Source organism: Venturia canescens, chromosome 9 (assembly GCF_019457755.1).
Source record: "Venturia canescens isolate UGA chromosome 9, ASM1945775v1, whole genome shotgun sequence".
Lineage (NCBI taxonomy): Eukaryota > Metazoa > Arthropoda > Insecta > Hymenoptera > Ichneumonidae > Venturia > Venturia canescens.
The window spans coordinates 8,520,378-8,540,677 of NC_057429.1; the positions used below are offsets into that span (position 1 = coordinate 8,520,378).

Sequence of the window (20,300 nt, forward strand, 5' to 3'; positions counted from 1 at the left end):
ATTGATGAGTGTAAATAAAATGTTGTAATAGATACCCAGCAGGCGCGTCGACGGTTCCGTTGTTTTGGTAGGCATAATCCTGATCTTGTGAATCTTGGTCGGTTTTAGATGTGAAATGTGGATCATCAACCCCCAAGGACTGTTTGCCACGTTGATATTTGTCCGAGTCGAGTGATTTGTATTTTCCATTGACGGTTTTATCGGATTGTTTGGAGTAAAAGGAATAGTCGTATTTGTTTTTAGGACGTGGAGGGTTTTCCTGAGAGTGTACGAAGTATCCGATAAGGAGAAAATACACTACGAGGGATATCAGCAACTTCCGCGTCCTCATCTTTTCGACTCATGAACACGATGATTTTCACTGATTTATCGTACCCGAGTAGTGTTGAACACTAGCGTGGGGATCGTTTTTTACAGAGTGTGTGAAATAGGAACGGGGGAAGGGGGTAGAGGAGGGGTTCAAACGCGATTTGTCCCTACCACCACCCGAATAATTGCTCCCCTTCTTCTTTCTCTTCTTTTTATTTTTCTTATTCTTCTTCTTCTTCTTCTCCTCCTCGTTCTCTTCCTCGTCTTCTTCTTCGCCGTCTTCGTCTCTTAGTCCTTTGTTTGATATCGCGATACAAGAACTCTGAATCTATGGACGAAAAAATCTTTTTGCCACAAATATTTCCCTTCGGAATGGGCGAGTTTTGAAAAACGAGGCGTCCCGATTCTCTCAACTTTTCAGTTTCCTCGTCCAACGTTTTCTCCCTTCTCTCCTCCACGGCCTCGTCTCCGTACTCCCCCCTGCTGTTCTTACGTATATTAAAATGGCTTCCTTTCCTCCTTTCCAGCTCGATGATATATACCTCGCGATCCTTGATTCTCCTCGCCGTTGCCAATGTCCTCCCTGATCTTCGCCAGGTTTTTGCCTCTATGAAGTCGCAACAGTTGGAACGGTAACAGCCACCGAATCGGCTCACTTCAATGTTCTTCTTCCCCCTGTTATTTTTCACGCTCTCGTTCACGTCCACCAGAACTTCCGGTTCCCGCGAAAAAATTACTGCCCCGCCAGGTCGCATCGGGGGAACTCCTCCCGATCGCGAATCACGAAGTCAACTTCACCGAATAGGTTTATTACACGAGTCGCGACCTACGCACGAAGCCCTTTATCTCCTCCCCTTCGCAAAACATGTGTCTATTTTACACTCGATTTTTCGACCTCTCACTCGAGATAAACGGATGATCCTCCCCCCCCCCTTGCCTCGATCGCTCTCCGATACTCCGCCGTCTCCCAAAATTGCTCCTTTCAATGTCTCCTCCTCTTTATTCTCGTCGTCGAAGCTTCCCCTCTTGTCGTTGAAATTTTCGAATCGCAACGGCGTCGAGATACCGATTTTCTAGAAAACGCCTTCTTCTTCTCGTTCGCTCATGATTTTCTTCCGCGCTTCTTTACTCCACCTCCTCCTTCTCGTTAAATGCTCGATGATCGAATCGTCGCATCGGGGTTAAAGAAGCTTCTTGTTGAATATGAAGAATTTTTTTGTCTTCATGATTGTGCGATTCTCTCGTCAGCGCTTCCACCTGCAAACGAATGAAAAACGACGCGTTTTATTGTCTATCCGAATGAACAATTTTTAATCGGACTCTCGCAAGAAGCCACTTATCTTGGCTTCAAGGCATTCAACGATGTTGGTCGCAACATTTCTCACTAATGTTGCGAAACAATAAAAACAAAAGCAAAAAACGTTCCCTCATCAAACTGATTGTTTTACCGAGATTATTTTTAGCATTTAATGCGAGACGCGGGGGACGGCGGTTGATACGACGATGAGTTAAATAAATGAGGATGATAAATAGCAGCCAGGCAAATATTTGCTCGATAAAATGATTTTACGATAATTCGATAATTATTGCGTTTCGCCACCTGTCGTAAAAGCGAATAACGATAACCGAGCGATTGAGAAAGACGTACGACTATTTCAATTGGAATGAATTATTCGGCGGAGATTATGGCCGACAGGTTTATTCAATAAATTCGATTAATGAATTCCGATGTGTGCATAAATCACATTGATCTACGGATTTGCAAATATTTCAACGTTTAAACACAGAGTTTCACTGCATCCTGCGAAATGAACGATGAATCAAAGGGGAACACGAGGTCGCCCCCGTTGGCTTCCTCTTTCTGGCACGCGTTCGTCGTCGTTTCAATCATTTCATAATCGTCATCGACGTTTTTCTCACCACTAACATTGTTCATGCTCAACCTACATAAATCGTCGAGTAAACAAGTGCATGACTCAGAGCCACTTGACAACGTTGTCGATGTTTTTTCCTCTTTAAAAATCGTTCCATCACTTCAAGGCTGACGGATCATCTCATTTTTCCGAATATTCCATATGGTATCATTGGATTAGTTGGCACTCGGAAAAAAAATCATTTATACTCTGCCGCTTTATTTATCAAGGAATTAAACTAATTTTTAATGAAAGTTGCCAATTTTTTAAACACTTCGAGATTCTTCGTTATAAAATAATATTCATAACGCTCGATCGTTACGGACAACCGATTCCGAAAATGCTTCCGAACTCTGTTGGTTTCGCGCGGTGCAATTGTACCGTCAAGGGGCAACGCAGAGGCTAAATCCAGCTCAGTTTTCATCGTACACAAAAAAGTAATAGTACACAAAAACGAACACAAGAAGAAAAAAAAGGAAAATAATGACGAATTCTTTTCTGAAACATTAATTTCGATCCGTTTTCGCTTGGAAAAACTTTAAGGAGGGTGGCTAGGGACGATACAATGTTGCCATGCTAAACCATGTAAAATACATTAAAAATTTCAAAATGATAAGAATTTAATAAAATTTGGTGAACATATTCTTTAGAGTTAAATTTGACAATACAAATTTTTTAAGATTTTTCTTCTGTACAGTTATCGAGTAATTGATCACCAAAGTTCACGTGTATAAGCATAGCGTTTCCATATATATAGGTATACATTCCGGGCATAAGAAATCTGCTTTAATGCGTAATTACTCGATAACTAAGCAGAAGAAAATTTTGAAAAAAATTGTGTCTCCGCACTTGATGTTGAAGAACATTATCACGAAATTTGATCAATTTCTTATCAATTTGACGAACGTAGCCACCCTCCTTAATCAACGAGTGTTTGGAAATGGAAAGTTGGCGCCATGGACGGCAACTTTACGAGTTTGCAAAACCTTACAGATTTTACGTGTACGTCTACTATATATTCGAGCGCACATGAAAAAATAAATCCAAATAATTTAAGCGTACATTATATAGTCATGTGAGAGCCGATAGTGATTTCTGTTTCCTGTCAACAGCGTGGTTCCCTATCGAGAGGGAAACTACCGCCCATTCATAATTTCTCGACGATAAAATCGAGCGAAAAGTGTACGTGTGTATTGCCAGCACGGATACATAAGAATAACTTGCACACGAAGCATTCTTATCGTTGACTCTCACGCTTTTTATTCTTTTCCCTTATTTTGTACGCCCGCTTCTCCGCGTTTTATATAGCGAGGAAGCACCAAGTTTCGCATCTCGATAGCTTCTTCGCTGAAACATTGTAAGCTGGGCAAGAAGCGCTGTATTTATAATCCAACTGGCCTCTTTATATGCGAGTAGGTGTAAAGAGAAGTGCAAAATAATATAAAAGAATATTCCGGTTCGCCGAGATATTTGAATTTCTTTTACGATGGACTTGAGAAAATAAATTTATATAGAATATTCCCTGGTAACTTTATCCGAAAGACGATCTACACGAAGAAAATGAGGCCGAAAATTCTGGAGGAAAGCACTTGAAATATAGTATCTCGGGGACAGTATATGGATTGCAGCCTTAATTCGAAGAGCATTAATAAGAATTTTTCTATCCACCATTGTAAAAAAGACGGATTTTATGACGCTGAAGTTTGCAACGTTGCAGTCCAACGAAATGATCGAAAAAATCCTCCAATAATTTCAGTAATTCCCCAATTCTTTTACCTGCCTAATTTGCAATTCGCAGTTTTTCCGTGTACACGTGAAATAAAAAATGGGTGAATTACAAATGTTATTTCCGTTAATTTCGTTGGACTCCAACGTTGCAAACTTCAGCGTCGTCCATATCCCATATCTTTTATTCGAAAGACTCAAGTCCGTTTTTTCCGTTTTAAGCATAGTAAAAAATGTTATGACGCTGCAGTTTGCAACGTTGGAGTTCAATGAAATGATAAAAAAAAGTCTCCAATAATTCTAGTAATTCTTCAATTTCATTACCTGTCGAATTTGCAATTTGTATTTTTTCAACCTTCGTGAAATAAACAAATTGGTGAATTACAAATGTTTTTTTTCCTTCATTTTGTTGGACTCCAACGTTGCAAACTTCAGCGTCGTAAAATGTTTTCAGTCACTTCAGATGTTTATACGGTAAAGCATGCTCGGGCAACCACGAAAAAAAAACAATATATATGATAAAATGTCACGCGTATTCGGTGTATTTATCATAGAATTTACTGTGCTGACAGTGAAAATTTGTGATTTACAATACACTTTAACTTATCGGTAAGTGCTAGTCTGACATGATGAATAACACTCGAAAACAAAAGGAAACATAGTTCTCGCATGTGCATCACTTTTTGTTATCCACATAAAGCTGTTTAAAATGGAAGGGACGAAAAATAGGAAAATTCAAAAAATACTGTGCTCTTTGCAATCGGTGTTTAAATACTTTGAAAATTCTTGAAAAATAATATATTCCTCACTATACAAAACGAATCCGTTTTCTCCGTGTATATATTCCGTCATTTGTTTCGTCGATTGTTCTCGACCGTCTCGTCAGTCGTCAGTAAATAACTTTTTAACGTACCGGAAAAGCTTCGCGAATCGACCGGCCGCGGCACTGGTGTCGCGCGCTCGAAATCAGGAGCACGTTTTACGTCAGTTACGCGCATTGCTCACGAGACGAACAACGCTCTTTTAGCAGCTTTCGCGTGAGAAATGATTCGGCAATCGAAGAGATCGAACAGAGCCCCGCCTCAGATTGCTTTGATTCGGGACATCATTTTTTATCCTCGTAAACACATTTCCGTGTGGATCTAGCCGGCGTTTCAAAGCCCGCTGACGCATGAAAAAAATAATATCGACGCAATAAACTTAGATACAGGCTGTCGAATGTGGGCGCGCGCGTTCAGGTCTGAATGAAGCTTTTGTGGAGGGGGAGAACGCGACCCGGTGGGGGCATCGGAGTCAGTTCCCATAAAGAGAAAAGCGACGAATCGTGAGCGCCAAAACGTTATCGAAAAAAGTTAATATCCGATTTTTCTGTTTTCAATGCCGAATATACACAATGTTCGTTTCAACGATCCTACAGTCGGACTATTTTTCAATCAGGTATGAAAAAGTTGGACAAATTTTGATCGAAAGTACGCGAACGGTGAACGCAGGGGTCGAGCAATGACTCTGGAATAATTGATTCTCGGAAAAAATCAGAGAAATGCGAAGTGAAGTTGCCGTGAACCAGTTTTTATTCTACTACATACACTCGTTAATTATTCCGTGAATGTGTTGTATGAGAAGATTTTTTTAATTAATATTTGTTCATCACACGTGTCCGAATGTTCATCCAGACACGTGTGAAGGAAAAGCTAAAAAATATTTTATATTTTGTATATCGAAAACAGCCCGAGTGTTCTTGGGGTGAGATCGTATTTGGCACGGAGCAGGAAAAAGCGCGCCTTCCTCATTATTAGTCACCAGTCTTAACAACATGTACGACAAAATAACAGTCGAACAATTTGTAAAATAGCTTGAATAACTTAACACGGGCTTTAAATATCGTACAAAAATATAAATCAAACACTTCGCGTTTTCCGAACTCGAAATCTTTCGATATATTTTTTTTTTACCGACTCGATCTCGCGGCGTGTTTGCGCTTGAAAATTGTGTATTATTTTCTCACCGCTACTCAAGAGCCTGCCGAGAGTACTCGAAAAATCACGTCACACGATGGAGCGTAAAAGTTAAACGAGAGCACGAGAGTCAAAGAGGGAGATAGAGAAAGAGAGGGAAGAACGAGGCTTTTCCGGGAAGCGAAAGCGTTCTTCATAAACAACGAAAAGTAGGGGAGAGGAGAAAGACCGGGGGTAAGGCGAAGAAGCGGACGCTCAGGACGCTGCAAGCGAGCAGAGATGGATGCCTGACTGCGCGTGGTTCGCATCGGGGCCATGGGAATCGGAGCGATTAGAATTAGACTCGTGCGCGTCGCGACGTCGCGGAATGTGTCGAGTCACCCGTGATCGCATATAAGACTTCACATGTGCATTTATCAACAGATATAATACTTTAAACATCGATTCAATAACATGTTTAAATAAATGTTTTTAAGATTGGCAACCCTTTGAATTTTTTTCTTCGGGCAAATGCGATTTTGAGTAAGTTATTATTTTTTCTGCCTCCAGAAGCTGTCGAGCAAACTAAAGTAGACCACAAATGACATAACAATGTATCGAAAAATACGCAATCTCTCGAACAATTTTCATTACATAATGGAAAATCAATTTCGTTCAAATCCTGAAAAACGAGATGAATTTAAATGTTGGTTGAAACGCCGAGTACTCAAATTTTGGTATTATTCCGCGCAACGAAACAATTTGTTGAGTGCGTTTTTATCTTTCTGCTGCTTGACTCGCTCGATCAGGGATAAGGGCGGGGATGATATTCCGAATATTCAATTCTCCAACGGCTCAAATTTCCAAATTTTCATAACCGGAAATCAATTACACTGAAGTTCGCAACGTTGAGGTTCAACGAAATGATGTAAAAAAAGCCTCCAGTAATTCCAATAGTTCTCCAATTTCGTTCCCTCCCGAATTTGCAATTTGTAGTTTTTCAAGCTGCACCAATACTTCGTGAAATAAAAAATGGGTGAATTACAAATGTTTTTTCTTTTCGTTCATTTCGTTGGACTCCAACGTTGCAAACTTCAGCGTCGTGGAAGAAATCACAAGTTTCGTAAAGATCATGCCAACGAAAGCCTACCTCGTTGATTGTAAATTATGAAAAAGTATAAAAAAAGGCAAGGCAAGACGTGCATTTGTGTTTTAGAAAATCAGATATGTCAGAAAGTTTTCAAGTATACTACAGAGGTTAATGAAAGATTCGTCAGACTCCACGAAGGCTTTGAGCTCCGAAATTCATATCTTTGATCGTCTTATTTTCCAAAAACTGCAAAAAAGAACGTTCAGAACGTTTAAAATTCCGAAAACTTAGACGAAACTCAGATAAAAAATAGGCCTGACGCGTTTAAATGGCAGTGTCGATCGTACGAGAAAAATCTTTCGGAGTTTTGACCTTTCGAGATAATGTCGTCTCGAAGTTTTGATCTATCAAGGTTTCGCATTTTCCGAGTTCTCATGGGTGGGGTTCAATATGTCGAATAACTGAATTGTCGAACGGTCGATACTTCGAAATTTTTTAAGTTGTGATATCAGTTTGGAGAAAAATAAGTTATTCGAAATTCTTATTCCCGATCGACTATTCAGCAGATTGCGTGTTTAATCAAAAATTCCTTCTTTGAATTCGTATTTACCCGAAAATATATATTTTAATAGTTTTCATTTCGAATGCAATTTTAACAGACCATCCGAATGTCAAAAGTTCATATTTTCGAATTCAAAGTGGAGAGTAATTGTTTTACAGACAGACCAGAATATAGAGTAGCAAAAAATCGAAAGTGAATTTTTCGAGCCTATAAAACTTGGATATGCGGAATAGCGATAGCTCGAAAAGGCGAAAGTCAAAATGGCGATGATTAAAATTGGAGATCACCGGTCTGAGTAAGTGAGTGAGTGAGACGCGTATATTTGGAGCTCCGCTGCATTTCTTTATTTTGATCAATCGACTTTCTAACGTTTCGCTATTTTGACTGTTCGACTTTTTGGTGTTTCAGTATTTCAACCTCGGTAATATTTGGTCTTTCGTTATTATATTTTCAAAATTGTGAATTTTCACAGTATCGCTGACACTGTAGTAATTTATGAATCGAAAGAGTGATAGTCGAATTTTCGAAAAATCGATATTTTAGTCATCGTCCTATGGGCGATTGTTACATTCTATTTTCGATGTAAACGTGCTTCGAACCTTGCAGTTTCTGCTTTATTTATTTTAGGCATTCAAAGCTCCAGTCGAATCTATCTGTAAACTCGAGATTTTAGCTGTTCGAAATTTTAGTCATTCCAACATTTGATCCCCACCCGTTCTCATCACCTTAACCTATCATTTGTGAATATAAAACGCGCGAATATTTATCTATTAAACGGTTATTCTCGAAATTTCCCACTGTAAGAAGTTCAGCCCTTCAGGAACCCAACTTCCTAGTAATACAATTTTTTTGAATTTTGGACCTTCTAGTTATATAGGAAGTCTAGTGCTTTTTGTCTTATGTTTTTATGTCGACGTTTTATTAGTCGGTCTTATGATTTTTATCGTTTTATTCCTGCGGGTGTATTTTTAATTTCGGTTCAACAATAAATCGGTCAACAAACCCCGCCCCAAATTACCCAAATTGGTGTCTGGTACAACTTTGTATCGACTATATGCAAATTTCATTTCACAGGGCGAGCCGATATATCGGTTTGTCAATCCTCCAGAGGTTTAAAACACCGAGCATGGTGGTCATATACATATATAGACGAGCAGCAGTTGAACCTTCCGTTCCGAAACGTTTGAACAGCAAAATCGATTACACGAAGACGTTTCTGGATAGTCTATAGCCGAGCGAAGTCCTTTTTGAATGCGATCCTTTATTTGTGTTTATGTTCAGCAGTAATTGAGCGTAAAAAAAATGGACTGAGAGATTATTTCTCGTCTTGTCACTACTTGATAGCGATTTCTATACAAATTATAAATTTATAAATCAATTGACGATAGAAACCGTTGCCATACGATTGGTGAAGTAGATTGCGATATATTGGAAAAGGATGTGGCAATTCTCTATGACACTGAAGTTTCCAACGTTGGAGTCCAACGAAATGATCTAAAAAGACTCTCAAATAATTCCAGTAAATCTCCAATTTTGTTCCGTGCCGAATTTCCAATTCGTCAAGCCACATCAATAATTCGTGAAATAAAAAAAAAATGAATTATAAATCTTTTTTTCGTTCATTTCGTTCAACTCCAACGTTGCAAACCTCAGCGTCGTAATTCTCTAGAATCAACGGGGCACTATGTGGCGGCGGCTACGTCGAGTGATGAAAAAACAAATTTTTGATTGTTTTATTTCTCCAACAATTGTTACAAAATTTCGATTGGAAAACTCAGATTACAAAACGATTTGAACATTTTCTAAGGTCCTCAAATTCCTTCAATTTTCATCAATTTTTCTGCCAGCTCATCTACGATTTCAAGCACAAGTTCAACGCGATTGAGAGGAGCAGAGATCGGGTAAATTATCGAACACGATTTTCTTCGAGATTATTGTGACTTTTTGGTACGTACAAAACACAAAATGTTCGTATCGAATCTCAACGAATGTTTATTTTTAATAAAGAATAAAAATCGACATTGAAACATCTCGAAACAACAAATTTTCACACGTCCCGAAGCTGGTACATGCGTAACCGTCAACTGGGAAATAGTCATTCCGATAAGAGCGAATCGAATTTATAAGAGATTATGTGTAATATCGATAATAAATCAGAAGATCGTGGTGCTCGAGAATCTCGGCTTTCGACTTTCCATACAAAACTTCCGAGACAAAAATAATTAAAAAGAAAACACATGAAAAAAGCAGATCTCGTTCCGGCTCGTGTGGCTGGGAAGGGGGGGGGGGGGGGCAGAAGGAGGGGGGGGGGGGGAATGAGAAGGCGAATGAACCAAGTAGTCTTTTTACGCACTACGGTTCCTTCGGTCTTAACCTCGAAAACGAATATGATCGAGCGGGAGGGGGGGGGGGGGGGGGGGGGACGACGACGACGACGACGACATTCTTACGGAAAGAAAATAAAAGCGAAGGGGGAATAAAATTGAACGAAAAAAAAACACTCATCGGACACACTCCCGCACAATGTCACGGACTTTTTAGCATACGTAAACACTCGAGAGTGACAAAAAACGAAATAAAAAGGGACCAATTCGAAATGGAAGGGAAAAACGACGATACGAATGAACCAGCCTCGGAGGAGAATGAGATTAAAAAGAAAACGTATACGAAACGTCGTAACGCGGTTTCAATTGGTTCCGTTTCGCAAGTATTTAATGTGTGGATCAAAGCATCGGAGAGCGCGTTACTCGCGAACGATTTCTATGACGCAGAAACTTGTCTCCATGGATTACGACACCGCACGAAATACACATGCTTATATACGTGTATACAAAACCCATGCGTGCGTATCTATTTGCACGTGTGAGTCTGGATTTACGCACGTTTTTCTCTATCCATCTTGTTTTTCCCGATTCTCGATTCCCGATTCTCCTTTGCGCTCTTTCGTTTTCCTTTTATCGTTCTTTCCCCTCTCCTCTTCCACTTAGCCCAACAACCGCTCTTCTTCCTTTCTGCGTACGAAACGTAAACAACGCACACAAAAGTAATGGCGTTTCAGCCGCATAGTCGGCGTTCCGTGTAGTGCTCACCGCACCACCACCACCAACACTACCATCGGCCTCTCGTGTTGTTGTTATATGAGAAAAAAGGAAAGAGAAAGATGAGAGAGCTCACGAGACGATCATGCGCAGAGAAGATATATTTCACATGCGTTTCGTTCGCCCTGTGGCGCAACGGAATTACCTTCTCTCCACAAGTGCGTATAACGTCTGACGTATTCGTACAGGCATGTCCAAGTTACAGCTCACAATCATCTCATTTCGTCGTTTATCTTCCGTTTTTTCGGTAAAATTTCAAGTGCCAACGTTATTTTATACGCAGTTAAAGTTTCCGATATTTTTTATACGGCCCAAGAGCGGTTCGCGGGAACGTCCGCTGCGAGGTTAAGGTATTCCTTTCACGAATCCGAAATCTCTACAAAAAATTGATTTTAACCCTTAGTGTGCATCTAGGGTCAGGGTGACCCCAAAATTTTTTTCTTACATGAATAGCATTTACAGATGTGCATCTCATAAGTAAAACCCCCAATATTAAGAAATCGTTATCCCCTCTCTAAGAGTAGGGAGCATAGCCAACTTCATACTCCAAAATAAATACACTTTTTGGGACGATTGCAAAGTGGACTATTTTTCCCTCAAAGTATGGACCCTTGTCTGTAAAACTCTGTAAGGATTTTTTTAAAAACTCAAAATTTAATTTTTTACGAGAGATTTAACCGAAAAAGTGCTTTTTACGGGCACTATCAACTTTGAGCACGTTTTTGAACAATGAAAAAAGATTTTTTTGGAAATCCGACTTTGCAGCCTTGAAGTTGGATCAATTCATTGCAAAAAGTGACTAAACCTTTTATTCCGAAAAGCGCATAGCTACCGAGATATTCGATGTCAAAAATGACCTGGGGTCAAAGTGACCCCGTGTGCACGAAATGTCTCGCTGTGAAGGTGTGCACACTAAGGGTTAAGTTCATTTCATTACGAAAAAGATTTTATACAGGAGTTATTAACACGACTCGGTAGTGCAGTGTGAAAAGTTTACGTCTGACAACATCGGACGTAGTCAGTTGACAGCTGAGGTTAGAGCTTACCATAACGACAAAAAAGTCCCATAAAGCATTGTGCAAATGTTTACATTTATAGGTTGTGCGACGTTGCCACAACTTTTCACGGGGTTATGAAATCCTGAGGTTCCGTGAGCATTTGTCGTCTCTAACTTTATATTTCTAATTCAGATGTCCGTTGACCCCCTTTTTTTAGCGAACCGTTAAAATCCTCAGGGTTCAATGCATATAATAGACGTTTTTTATGATCAACATCTAATATAAAAATACATCAAATTTTGAGTTATACAGGCTTCGAAGTCATTGTGGCTATACATGACATGTAAAATTGTGTTTTTTTTACTAAAAATATTTTTCGATTAAACAGTCGTTGAGAGACCTTGAAATTTCACAGAGATTAAGTTTTAAGCTTGGACTATGATGTACAAAAAATTAGAATGCCATCGGAGATGGAGCCTATAGTGCTTATACATCCTTAATGTCTAGAATCGTTGATGGCCGTTCGGGGAAAGCCGAGAGCCTTAAAAATGATGAATTTTGTGAAGAAAATGAAAAGAAACGGTGGAGTGCAGTGTGGCAAAATTCAAATTCGGGTACGGTTTCACAGATCCCATGCACCGATTGTGAAATTTATTATTTTTGGAAAACTCGAGATCGAAATGATTTTTTGAAAATTTTAAATCTATCCCCCCAAAGCCTTATCGTGCGTTTTAAAATATCACTTCAATAGGGTATCGCACGTATTCGGCGATTAGACTTAAACGCTTCTCGTTCCTCTCAATAAATCAATCATCGTAATTGTTTGGGTAATATAAAGTTAAAACGTACGACATTCTGAATTATTGCTTGATTTCGAATAAATTACGAAGACATCAGCATAATCTCGTATAATCCGCGTCAATAAAAACCGTGCCCGGTTCGCGTCATAAAGCTTCTCTGAAAATCTGACATTGTTGCATGTTCATGGTAAGTAACGAAAGTCCGTCACATTTCGATCGAAAACATGGACGTAAAAAACAGCGTCTCCTCGTGCTGGGTGCCGAGAGCATTTTTTAATTTTTTTTATTCCAATTTCTTATATTCTAATCCGAAATTTGAGTAAAGAGCGACTCCGGTGCGAATATAATTTTCGTGAAAGAAAATCAATTTTTCATAGTTACAAATCGGTTTCTTTTACCGCGACGAGTATCGTCGAATTCCGGTATATTTTTTTTTTTTGCCATTTCACGTTCGAAAGAAGTATACCGTTTTCCATCTTCGGCCTAATCTTTAAGGAGCTTACGAAAGGTTTTGAAAAATTACTACGGACACCGCTCCGCCTTTCGAAGCAAAAGGGCTCTCTCAATTTTCTAGGAGCAGCTGACAATGAGTTGGGCCACCTTTCGGGGCTGGTTGACCGTAGCAGGCGGCACAATTTCCCAAAGTTTGGCCCAATGAACGAGAGCTATCCATCATTTTTGGGTTTTATGACTTGTAGCCGTGACAATAACAGCGGGTAGTAGAGAACAGTACTGTGCTTGTACCCTATTGTGGAGGTAGTAAAAACCACCCTTCTGCACTTTACACTGAGATTCGAGAGGGAGAGAAGAAGTACGTGAGCGGCCTCGTAAACTGAAATTTCTCGTGTATAATTGGGTGTGGAACTTGGACCTTGACGTGCGATGCAAAAATAAGCTTTCAATACTGCATGGAAACCAACATTTTACCTTTATTCCTTTATCCCATCATTAAAATATTATTTCATTATGAAATCATTATTATTGTACTTGACTAAACATTTCCCCGGTTTCTTAACAGAAAACGTTCGATAAATTTCAAGATGGAATTGTATTCAGTTGCATTGCAATATTGACCTTATCGAACCGAACGCGATTTTATTTTTCAACAAATGAAATCTACAGGCTCGTGGAAACGAAATGCTGGAAAAACTAAGGTTAACGATTATTCCAGTATTGATATTGTCGGCAAGTTAATTCGGAATCTCGGACCATCCGGATCAGTATGAAAGTAAGGTTCGGTCGGCCCTATACAAAATAGGAAGTGGTTGTACATCGGGAAGACTGTGGTGGCGGTCGAATATTCCCGATATACATATTTTCGCACGTTTTTGTGTTTAGTGTTGATTCAGGTGTCGATATTGCAGCGAGGTCTGGCAAGCAAGCTCTCGAAAGAATGAAGCGAGAAAGAGGTGATTGGACTGTGTGACAGAGAGAGAGCACGAGAGAAAAGAGAGACTATTTGAAGTTGCAAAATGGAATAGCGCGTACTCGAGACACGAAAAAATATCGGTGTTGCGTGCATCAAAGTATTAAAAAAAAAAAATGTAATGAAATATCAATTTCTTATGTGTACTCAAAAAATACGGCATTTAAAGTGAAGTCAATGGAAAAAATTTTGAAAATTTTCGAAAACAATTGGAAACGCTATCGCTCCGGTAAAGAGTCTCTGGCAGCAACTCGTCATATCGGTATATATGCATATATAGATATACAGAATGCCTGTTCGGGATTTTGATCGTTCGCTGTTTCGACCCCCACCCGTCATATCTTATAAATGTACTTGTCTCAGAGTCGCTGCCGCGACTCTAGACTATGAACAATCCCTAAATTTTGCACCTCCGGTTACCGCGAAAAGAAGACTCGAATGTATCTTCGCATTTGAACTCAAACCAATGTTTATCCTGCCGGTATTCGAATACCGCTCAATATTTGATTCTCAAATTTTGATCTCCTGTCGTTTTTTTTGTTTCTCCTCGATTATATCGCGTTTCCCCTGATAAAAGTAATCGTCTAAGGAATAGAAGTTTTAGGATAACCGTGGTTCGTGAAAAAAAATTATTTTTTAAATGAGAATTGTACGGCGAATTATCTGGAAGGATGTTAGTAGTATACTTTCCAGAACACTGATGCCGGACTCTTTTTTCTCTCTTAGTTTTTCCACGATGACGGTTTTTGCAAAACAGCGTGATGTAAATTTTGATGATTTTTTTTCTTAAAAAGTCTCAACATAACGAAAAAATTTTATAAAACAAAAAAAAGGTGAGAATCATCTAAATTATACGTGTGATTTTTTTGGAACAATTATTAATTATATAATTTTTTTTTTGTAAAGTTGAAACTTTTTGAGAAAATAAATATGGACCTATTTATTATGGAAAATAATTAACCGCAGTGTTCTGCAAGGGTTAGACATTAAGGACACTTTTTTTGACGATAATATGGTTATTCGAGTGCAGCAACAATAACGAAAATCGATTTGAAGGAAAAAAAACGTCGAAAATTCTTGACTTTTCAATTAAAAACACAAAAATAATAAAGATTTCGATTCAATTTTATAATCCCTATATCGGATTTTGGAGAATTTTTCTTTTGTTCCTCAGTTAAAACTGTGTACTTGAAATTGTGTGTTCAGAATTGTCGTTTTGGGCATTAAGGGGTTAAGAGATGATGGTTCACAAAGACCTTACGTTCAAGTCGAATAAAACTGTTTATAGATTATAGAAAAAAGTTATGCAGTCATCTAGATCGAGAGGTCTTTCATCGTGATCAAATTAAACGAATTTTAAATTTCAATAAAATATGAAAATTATTGAAAATAAAATTACAATTCAATAACTTTTTAATTCGACCCACTTTGATTACATTAAATTTCATTCTTATATTTTTATATTATGTGAGAAACTCTCACATTTGTTCAATTTTTTTTGCCTGCTCGTGGGTCCACGCAATTTATTTCTTTAAAAACTCGCTATACCGATATTCAAATACTCATAATTCTGTCAAAACGCATCTAATGCTATGTTAAAAAAAAAATCGTTTTTAAAAGCACTTTCGAAAAAAAAACACAACGAGCACGACACCAATTGTCTTGCGTTTTTTTTTTTTTTTTTTTCAATTTGAAGCAAAAATATCTGTTTTCATGCTGATTCTCATACGAAAGATACATCAATTCAACAATATCAAGATTATATTTAAATCGACCAATCTGAAGTAAAGGTACACGGCCCGTCTTGACTCACTCTGCCTAAAAAATTTCTTTTCAATGTGATCTATCAGTCGCGTGAGTGCGAGAGAGATAGCTGGAAAATTGTTGCACGATTTACTTGGAAATCCTTGATTTTGTTAAGAAAAATAAAAGTTCCACATTGTTCTCTGGTAAAATAAGAATAGCGTGTAACCCATATTTTATTTTAAATATATCGAGCTACTCGGAATAAACCGCGCAGCAGAATTTTTACCGACTGAACAACCGATAGATCACGTGAATATTTGGTGTCAAGACGCTGCCGCGTCTCTAGATTCTCCAGCCGAATAACTTACGGGACAGAAGACGATAAAATCGTGTATTTCACTCGCAGCGACGAAGATCCTTTGTCACAGTTGGATTATTCACTTTTCTTGTCCTTTAACGTTATTCTTCAAAGTAAAAAGTCGTTAGAAACGACTCGAAAAAACAATATTTATTCCTAGTTATTTATTTATAGTTTTTGGAAATAGAAAAATCTTGTTTCTAACCACTACAGTGCAAGAATTAAGCTTGAGGATTTTTGGTAAATAGTTATCGGAAAATTAGAAAAGCCTCCGATCAGGAAAGTCTCAGTTTCAACCGAGTAGTGTTTCCAATTCTGATTGGAACAGCATATTTCCCGATATTTTCAGTTCCGAGAAGTTTTCGGGAGCTCGTGGCGCATGCCCAACTTGCGCAGTTCATATGCACCGCTGGGCCTTGGACGTGGTGGGGAAACGGGCACCATTCGATAGGCGAAACTGTTCCCCCTCCACACTTTCGTTGAGGTTGAGGTTCGTGGTGAAGTGGGGCGACGGCCGGCCACGGGCCGCCCGTGACGGGCGACTGGTTCAGTTTCAAGTTCAAGCCGACGAACGACAAAACCAGTCCGCTACTGTAGCCTGTAGCGCAGAAACGAATTGTGTATCTCAGCGCAAGATGAAAGGAATTTCAAATTGTAAAACACGATCTCGGACAGGTCTTCAGCCTTGAAAGTTTCATTACCGAGCGTTTTCTTTCCCGAATAACAATGCACATGCTTAATGCGATTCACTAGAAGCCTTGACGGCTAATAGTTACTTTTTCTTCGAGTCCACAGGCACGTGGATACCGTTTCATCAGCGAAGGCCGTTCGTCGATGAATGTGCCGTTATATAGCTGCATTAAAATACATCCAGCAGCGCAAACATCGTGAAAACCCATTTTTATAATCTCGACAGATTTCCATGCAGGATTTACAGTGTTTTTCGAGCACAAGGTTTCTCATTCGTAACATAAAAACTATTTGCTTGTTCCTTTACAAATTCAATGAGGCTGAAGTTTGCAACGTTGGAGTCCAACGAAATGATCTAAAAAAATTCTCCAAAAATTTCAGTAATTCTCCAATTTCGTTTCCTGTCCAATTTCCAATTCGTACTTTTTCAACCTGCACTTATACTTTTTGAAATAAAAAATTGCTTAATTAAAAATGTTTTTTCCCTCATTTCGTTGGACTCCAACCGTTGCAAACTTCAGCATTGTCAAATTCATAAGAACCGAAAACAATAAATTTATCCAAAAAACACAAAAGTTCATTTTTCGAAATTCGATCGACTACTTGAATCAATTTCGTTGTATTCTTCCAATTGCAAATCACCGGCAAAGAATCTTGACAGTTCTAAATACATTCGCGTTGCACGAGACCCTCTCGATACGTCATTCCTATTGATAGATCGTTCATCATCGAAGTTTCAAACTTTCCAAGTTTCAGGGGCCTCGATTGTCAACTGAGAGGGACTTCAAACTGTAGAGTAGTGTATAAATAATAATAAATATAATAAACGCACGTCGCACACAGGTTGTTGGCGGTCGTTAGCTCTCTAATTCCCGGACGTTGGAATTCGGATTATTTCGGACTAACGAGTGATCCGGTTGGACCGGGAGCGGAAGCCCGAGATATTTCCGAGGACGGGCGTAGTAGAAAGTGTAGTAGTGAAGAGGAGCCAAGACGAGCACGAGCAGTGTGAGGCGGGGGGGCATACGAAAGAGAGTGAAAGAGTGCTTGAAGAACACGCGCACACACGCTCGTAGGTAAGAGATCCCGGGTTAATATAGTTCAGCCAAGAGAGCTACGGAGACGGATATAAAGAAAATATAGTTATCCAAAGCGTGTAGAAACGTTCACGTGACTAATGCCGGATGTATGGAGCATTCGGTGCCGACTTGACGACTCAATACTACTCGCATAATTATCTAAACGTAACATACAAGAACGACACTTTGACAATATCTTTCTTTCGCTTTCGATTTTGTAGTTCTTGGTGACGGCGCTGCGGCTCATACCGATTATAGGTTTTTTTGTAACGGCAGAACGACAGAGTTCCGCTCGTTTTAGCCTCAAAACCATTATCCCATTTATTTTAACATTCCCCTCTCCCCAACCTCTCTCTCTCTCTCTCTCTCGCATTCTCTCTCTCTCCCTCGTTCGGGTATTTCGACAGTGAAAATACTAGAAAGCACTCCGAATAATGCTCGCTTTTTGTTTCCAAGAGCTATTTTTAGCTCGGATATTAAAAAATGGAAGATCCATTAATTTTCTTGCAACACAAACGTTCATTGATGCGGCGTACACTCGTGGACATTGAACCCGTTTGACAAATGGCAAATTTTGAGAAGACGAATCCAATTGACTGACCTCCGCAAAAATCTTCGTCTCGCCGGAACTGGCACACTCTTCGCAACGGTCAAATAACTCGGTACTTCAAAATGCTGTTGTTTTATGATACTCAGACGAGAGACGCGCTTTTGATGCCTTCGTGTCCGTGCGCGAATACAATACCGGTCGAAAGTTTTCGGACGAAATGACACGATAATGTCTTTCAGCATTTTTCGGCACTCTCGCGCTTACAGTTGCAAACTTTCTTGGAAATTTCCTGCCTGCCATATTTTCAAATCCACGACATGTTTTTGAATATTAATTTCATTTTTATGCAATTTGACAGCATTTTTTAGGAGATTTCTTTTTTCGTGTCAAAAGAGATCGGACTCAGCCTCGATCAAAAAGTTTTTCTCAAAAGCATCGTCTCGGTCTGCTGCTGCGAAGAAGTAAAATTAGAAAAACATTTACACTCGAAAGTTTGCTGCTTCGTCAGAGTTTAGTGAAATGAACGAAAGCCGAAATTTGTAATATCCCAATGTTTCATTTGACGAATCGTTTGTACAGGTTGAAAAAATACGAAATGCAAATTTCGGAAGCAAGAAAAATTGGAGAATTTCATATTCTTCCTTCGTGTCGTTAACGTTGGCAACTCCAGGGTTGGGTGGTTGTTTGCTGAATTCCGCGACGTGGGCTGACATAAAAATGGCATGAAATACGAGTCCGAGACAATTTCATCACTTCGTCCAGAATGCGTTTGACAGCAATGCAGTATTTTCGTGGATAAATGTGCGAAAGACGAAATAAAAGCATAGTAGTGGATCTATGTTGAAAATAATAGGTACGATAGCGGCTTGCTACGATGCGCGACTATTATTTCTGTCGCCGGTTTCTGTACACATGTGTACACGCAACGTTGGAACGTGGGGAGAGAAAAGCACGGTGCACTAAACATGCTTGAATACGTCGCGATCCTCTCTCCACGCCGTTTTGTCGCGCTTCGTTGCGAGAAAGGTTCTTAACTCCTCGAGCACGGAGTTCCTGTAGCAGAACGTCGAGAAGGATTGCTATATATTATGTGTCCGTACAATAGAATAGTCGGAGAAAAAACAAAGAGAGGAGCTCTTATTTATTTCGTCGTAGCTGGTACACAAAAACAAAAAGTTATATGTCTGGGGACAAAGCGACGAGGCATGAGAGCAAAATTGCCGTTCGTGCCTCGTGTCTTACGCAGTTCCCCCCGCCCCTGTCGCCCATCTTTGTTTCATATCTCTCCAGCGCGTAAATAATACTGTCCCACTACGATGTTGTACGTAACACTATTGATAAAGACAAAGCCCGGTGTTGGCGCCAGGTTTAATAGCAGACGTGAAAATAGGCCGTAAGATTGCAAAGCTGCTGAGGAAATGTTCGGTGAAAAAAGTATTGTTTCGACGTCCGCGTCGTTGACATCCGGGAAAAAACTTGTTTTTTTTTTTAGTGATAACTTGTCTTTTCAGTTTTGTTTTCACATATTTCAGCGCACTTCAACGTCAATATGAATATCGATGAATTTTTATTGAGCTGAAAGAATGCGAACGAGAGTGGAGTTTTCACGATCTCGAGATCATTTTTTAAAATTGGATCGTCGCACGATTTAAAGGCAGTTATGTTAGTTCGAATGTAGAAAATCAACCGGTTTCCTGTACTTTTAATGCGTCTGCTACTTTGCACGTGTATTGCAATTTGCAAGGTTATCGGAGAAGTTGATGGAAAAAAAAACTATCATGTATAACGGGCCGATCTACCGAGGACTCGGACAAAGAAAACAACACGCGAGCAAACGAGTTTTGAATTTTGAATCTTCATCGAATATGCACGTCGTTCGAGTTCTTAAAACGCTCATAAAAATAAGTGGGAGCATGATAGAATAGTAATGAATATATATTTCTTTATTTTTCTACGGATCGCGATCCGTGATGTATTTACTTTGGGGTTAAACTACCCTCGATGAGTTTATTCCAACCTTTA

At 39.3% G+C, this 20,300-nt stretch overlaps 1 protein-coding gene across 6 annotated transcripts in view; it reads right to left on the reverse strand.

The window, feature by feature from the left end:
* The window catches only part of LOC122416156 (insulin-like growth factor 1 receptor), a 40,325-nt gene that overhangs the window by 11,135 nt on the left and 8,890 nt on the right, over positions 1-20,300 (reverse strand). For 4 of the 6 annotated variants that reach the window (XM_043428873.1, XM_043428870.1, XM_043428871.1 and 1 more), the window contains exon 2: positions 36-1,566. In XM_043428873.1, coding sequence (XP_043284808.1) covers positions 36-331 — 296 coding nt within the window. In that variant the 5' untranslated portion in view covers positions 332-1,566. Of the gene's footprint in view, positions 1-35; positions 1,567-4,756; positions 4,890-15,969; positions 16,099-20,300 lie in introns of those variants that run through there. The other 2 variants (XM_043428872.1, XM_043428874.1) reach the window with 2 other exon arrangements.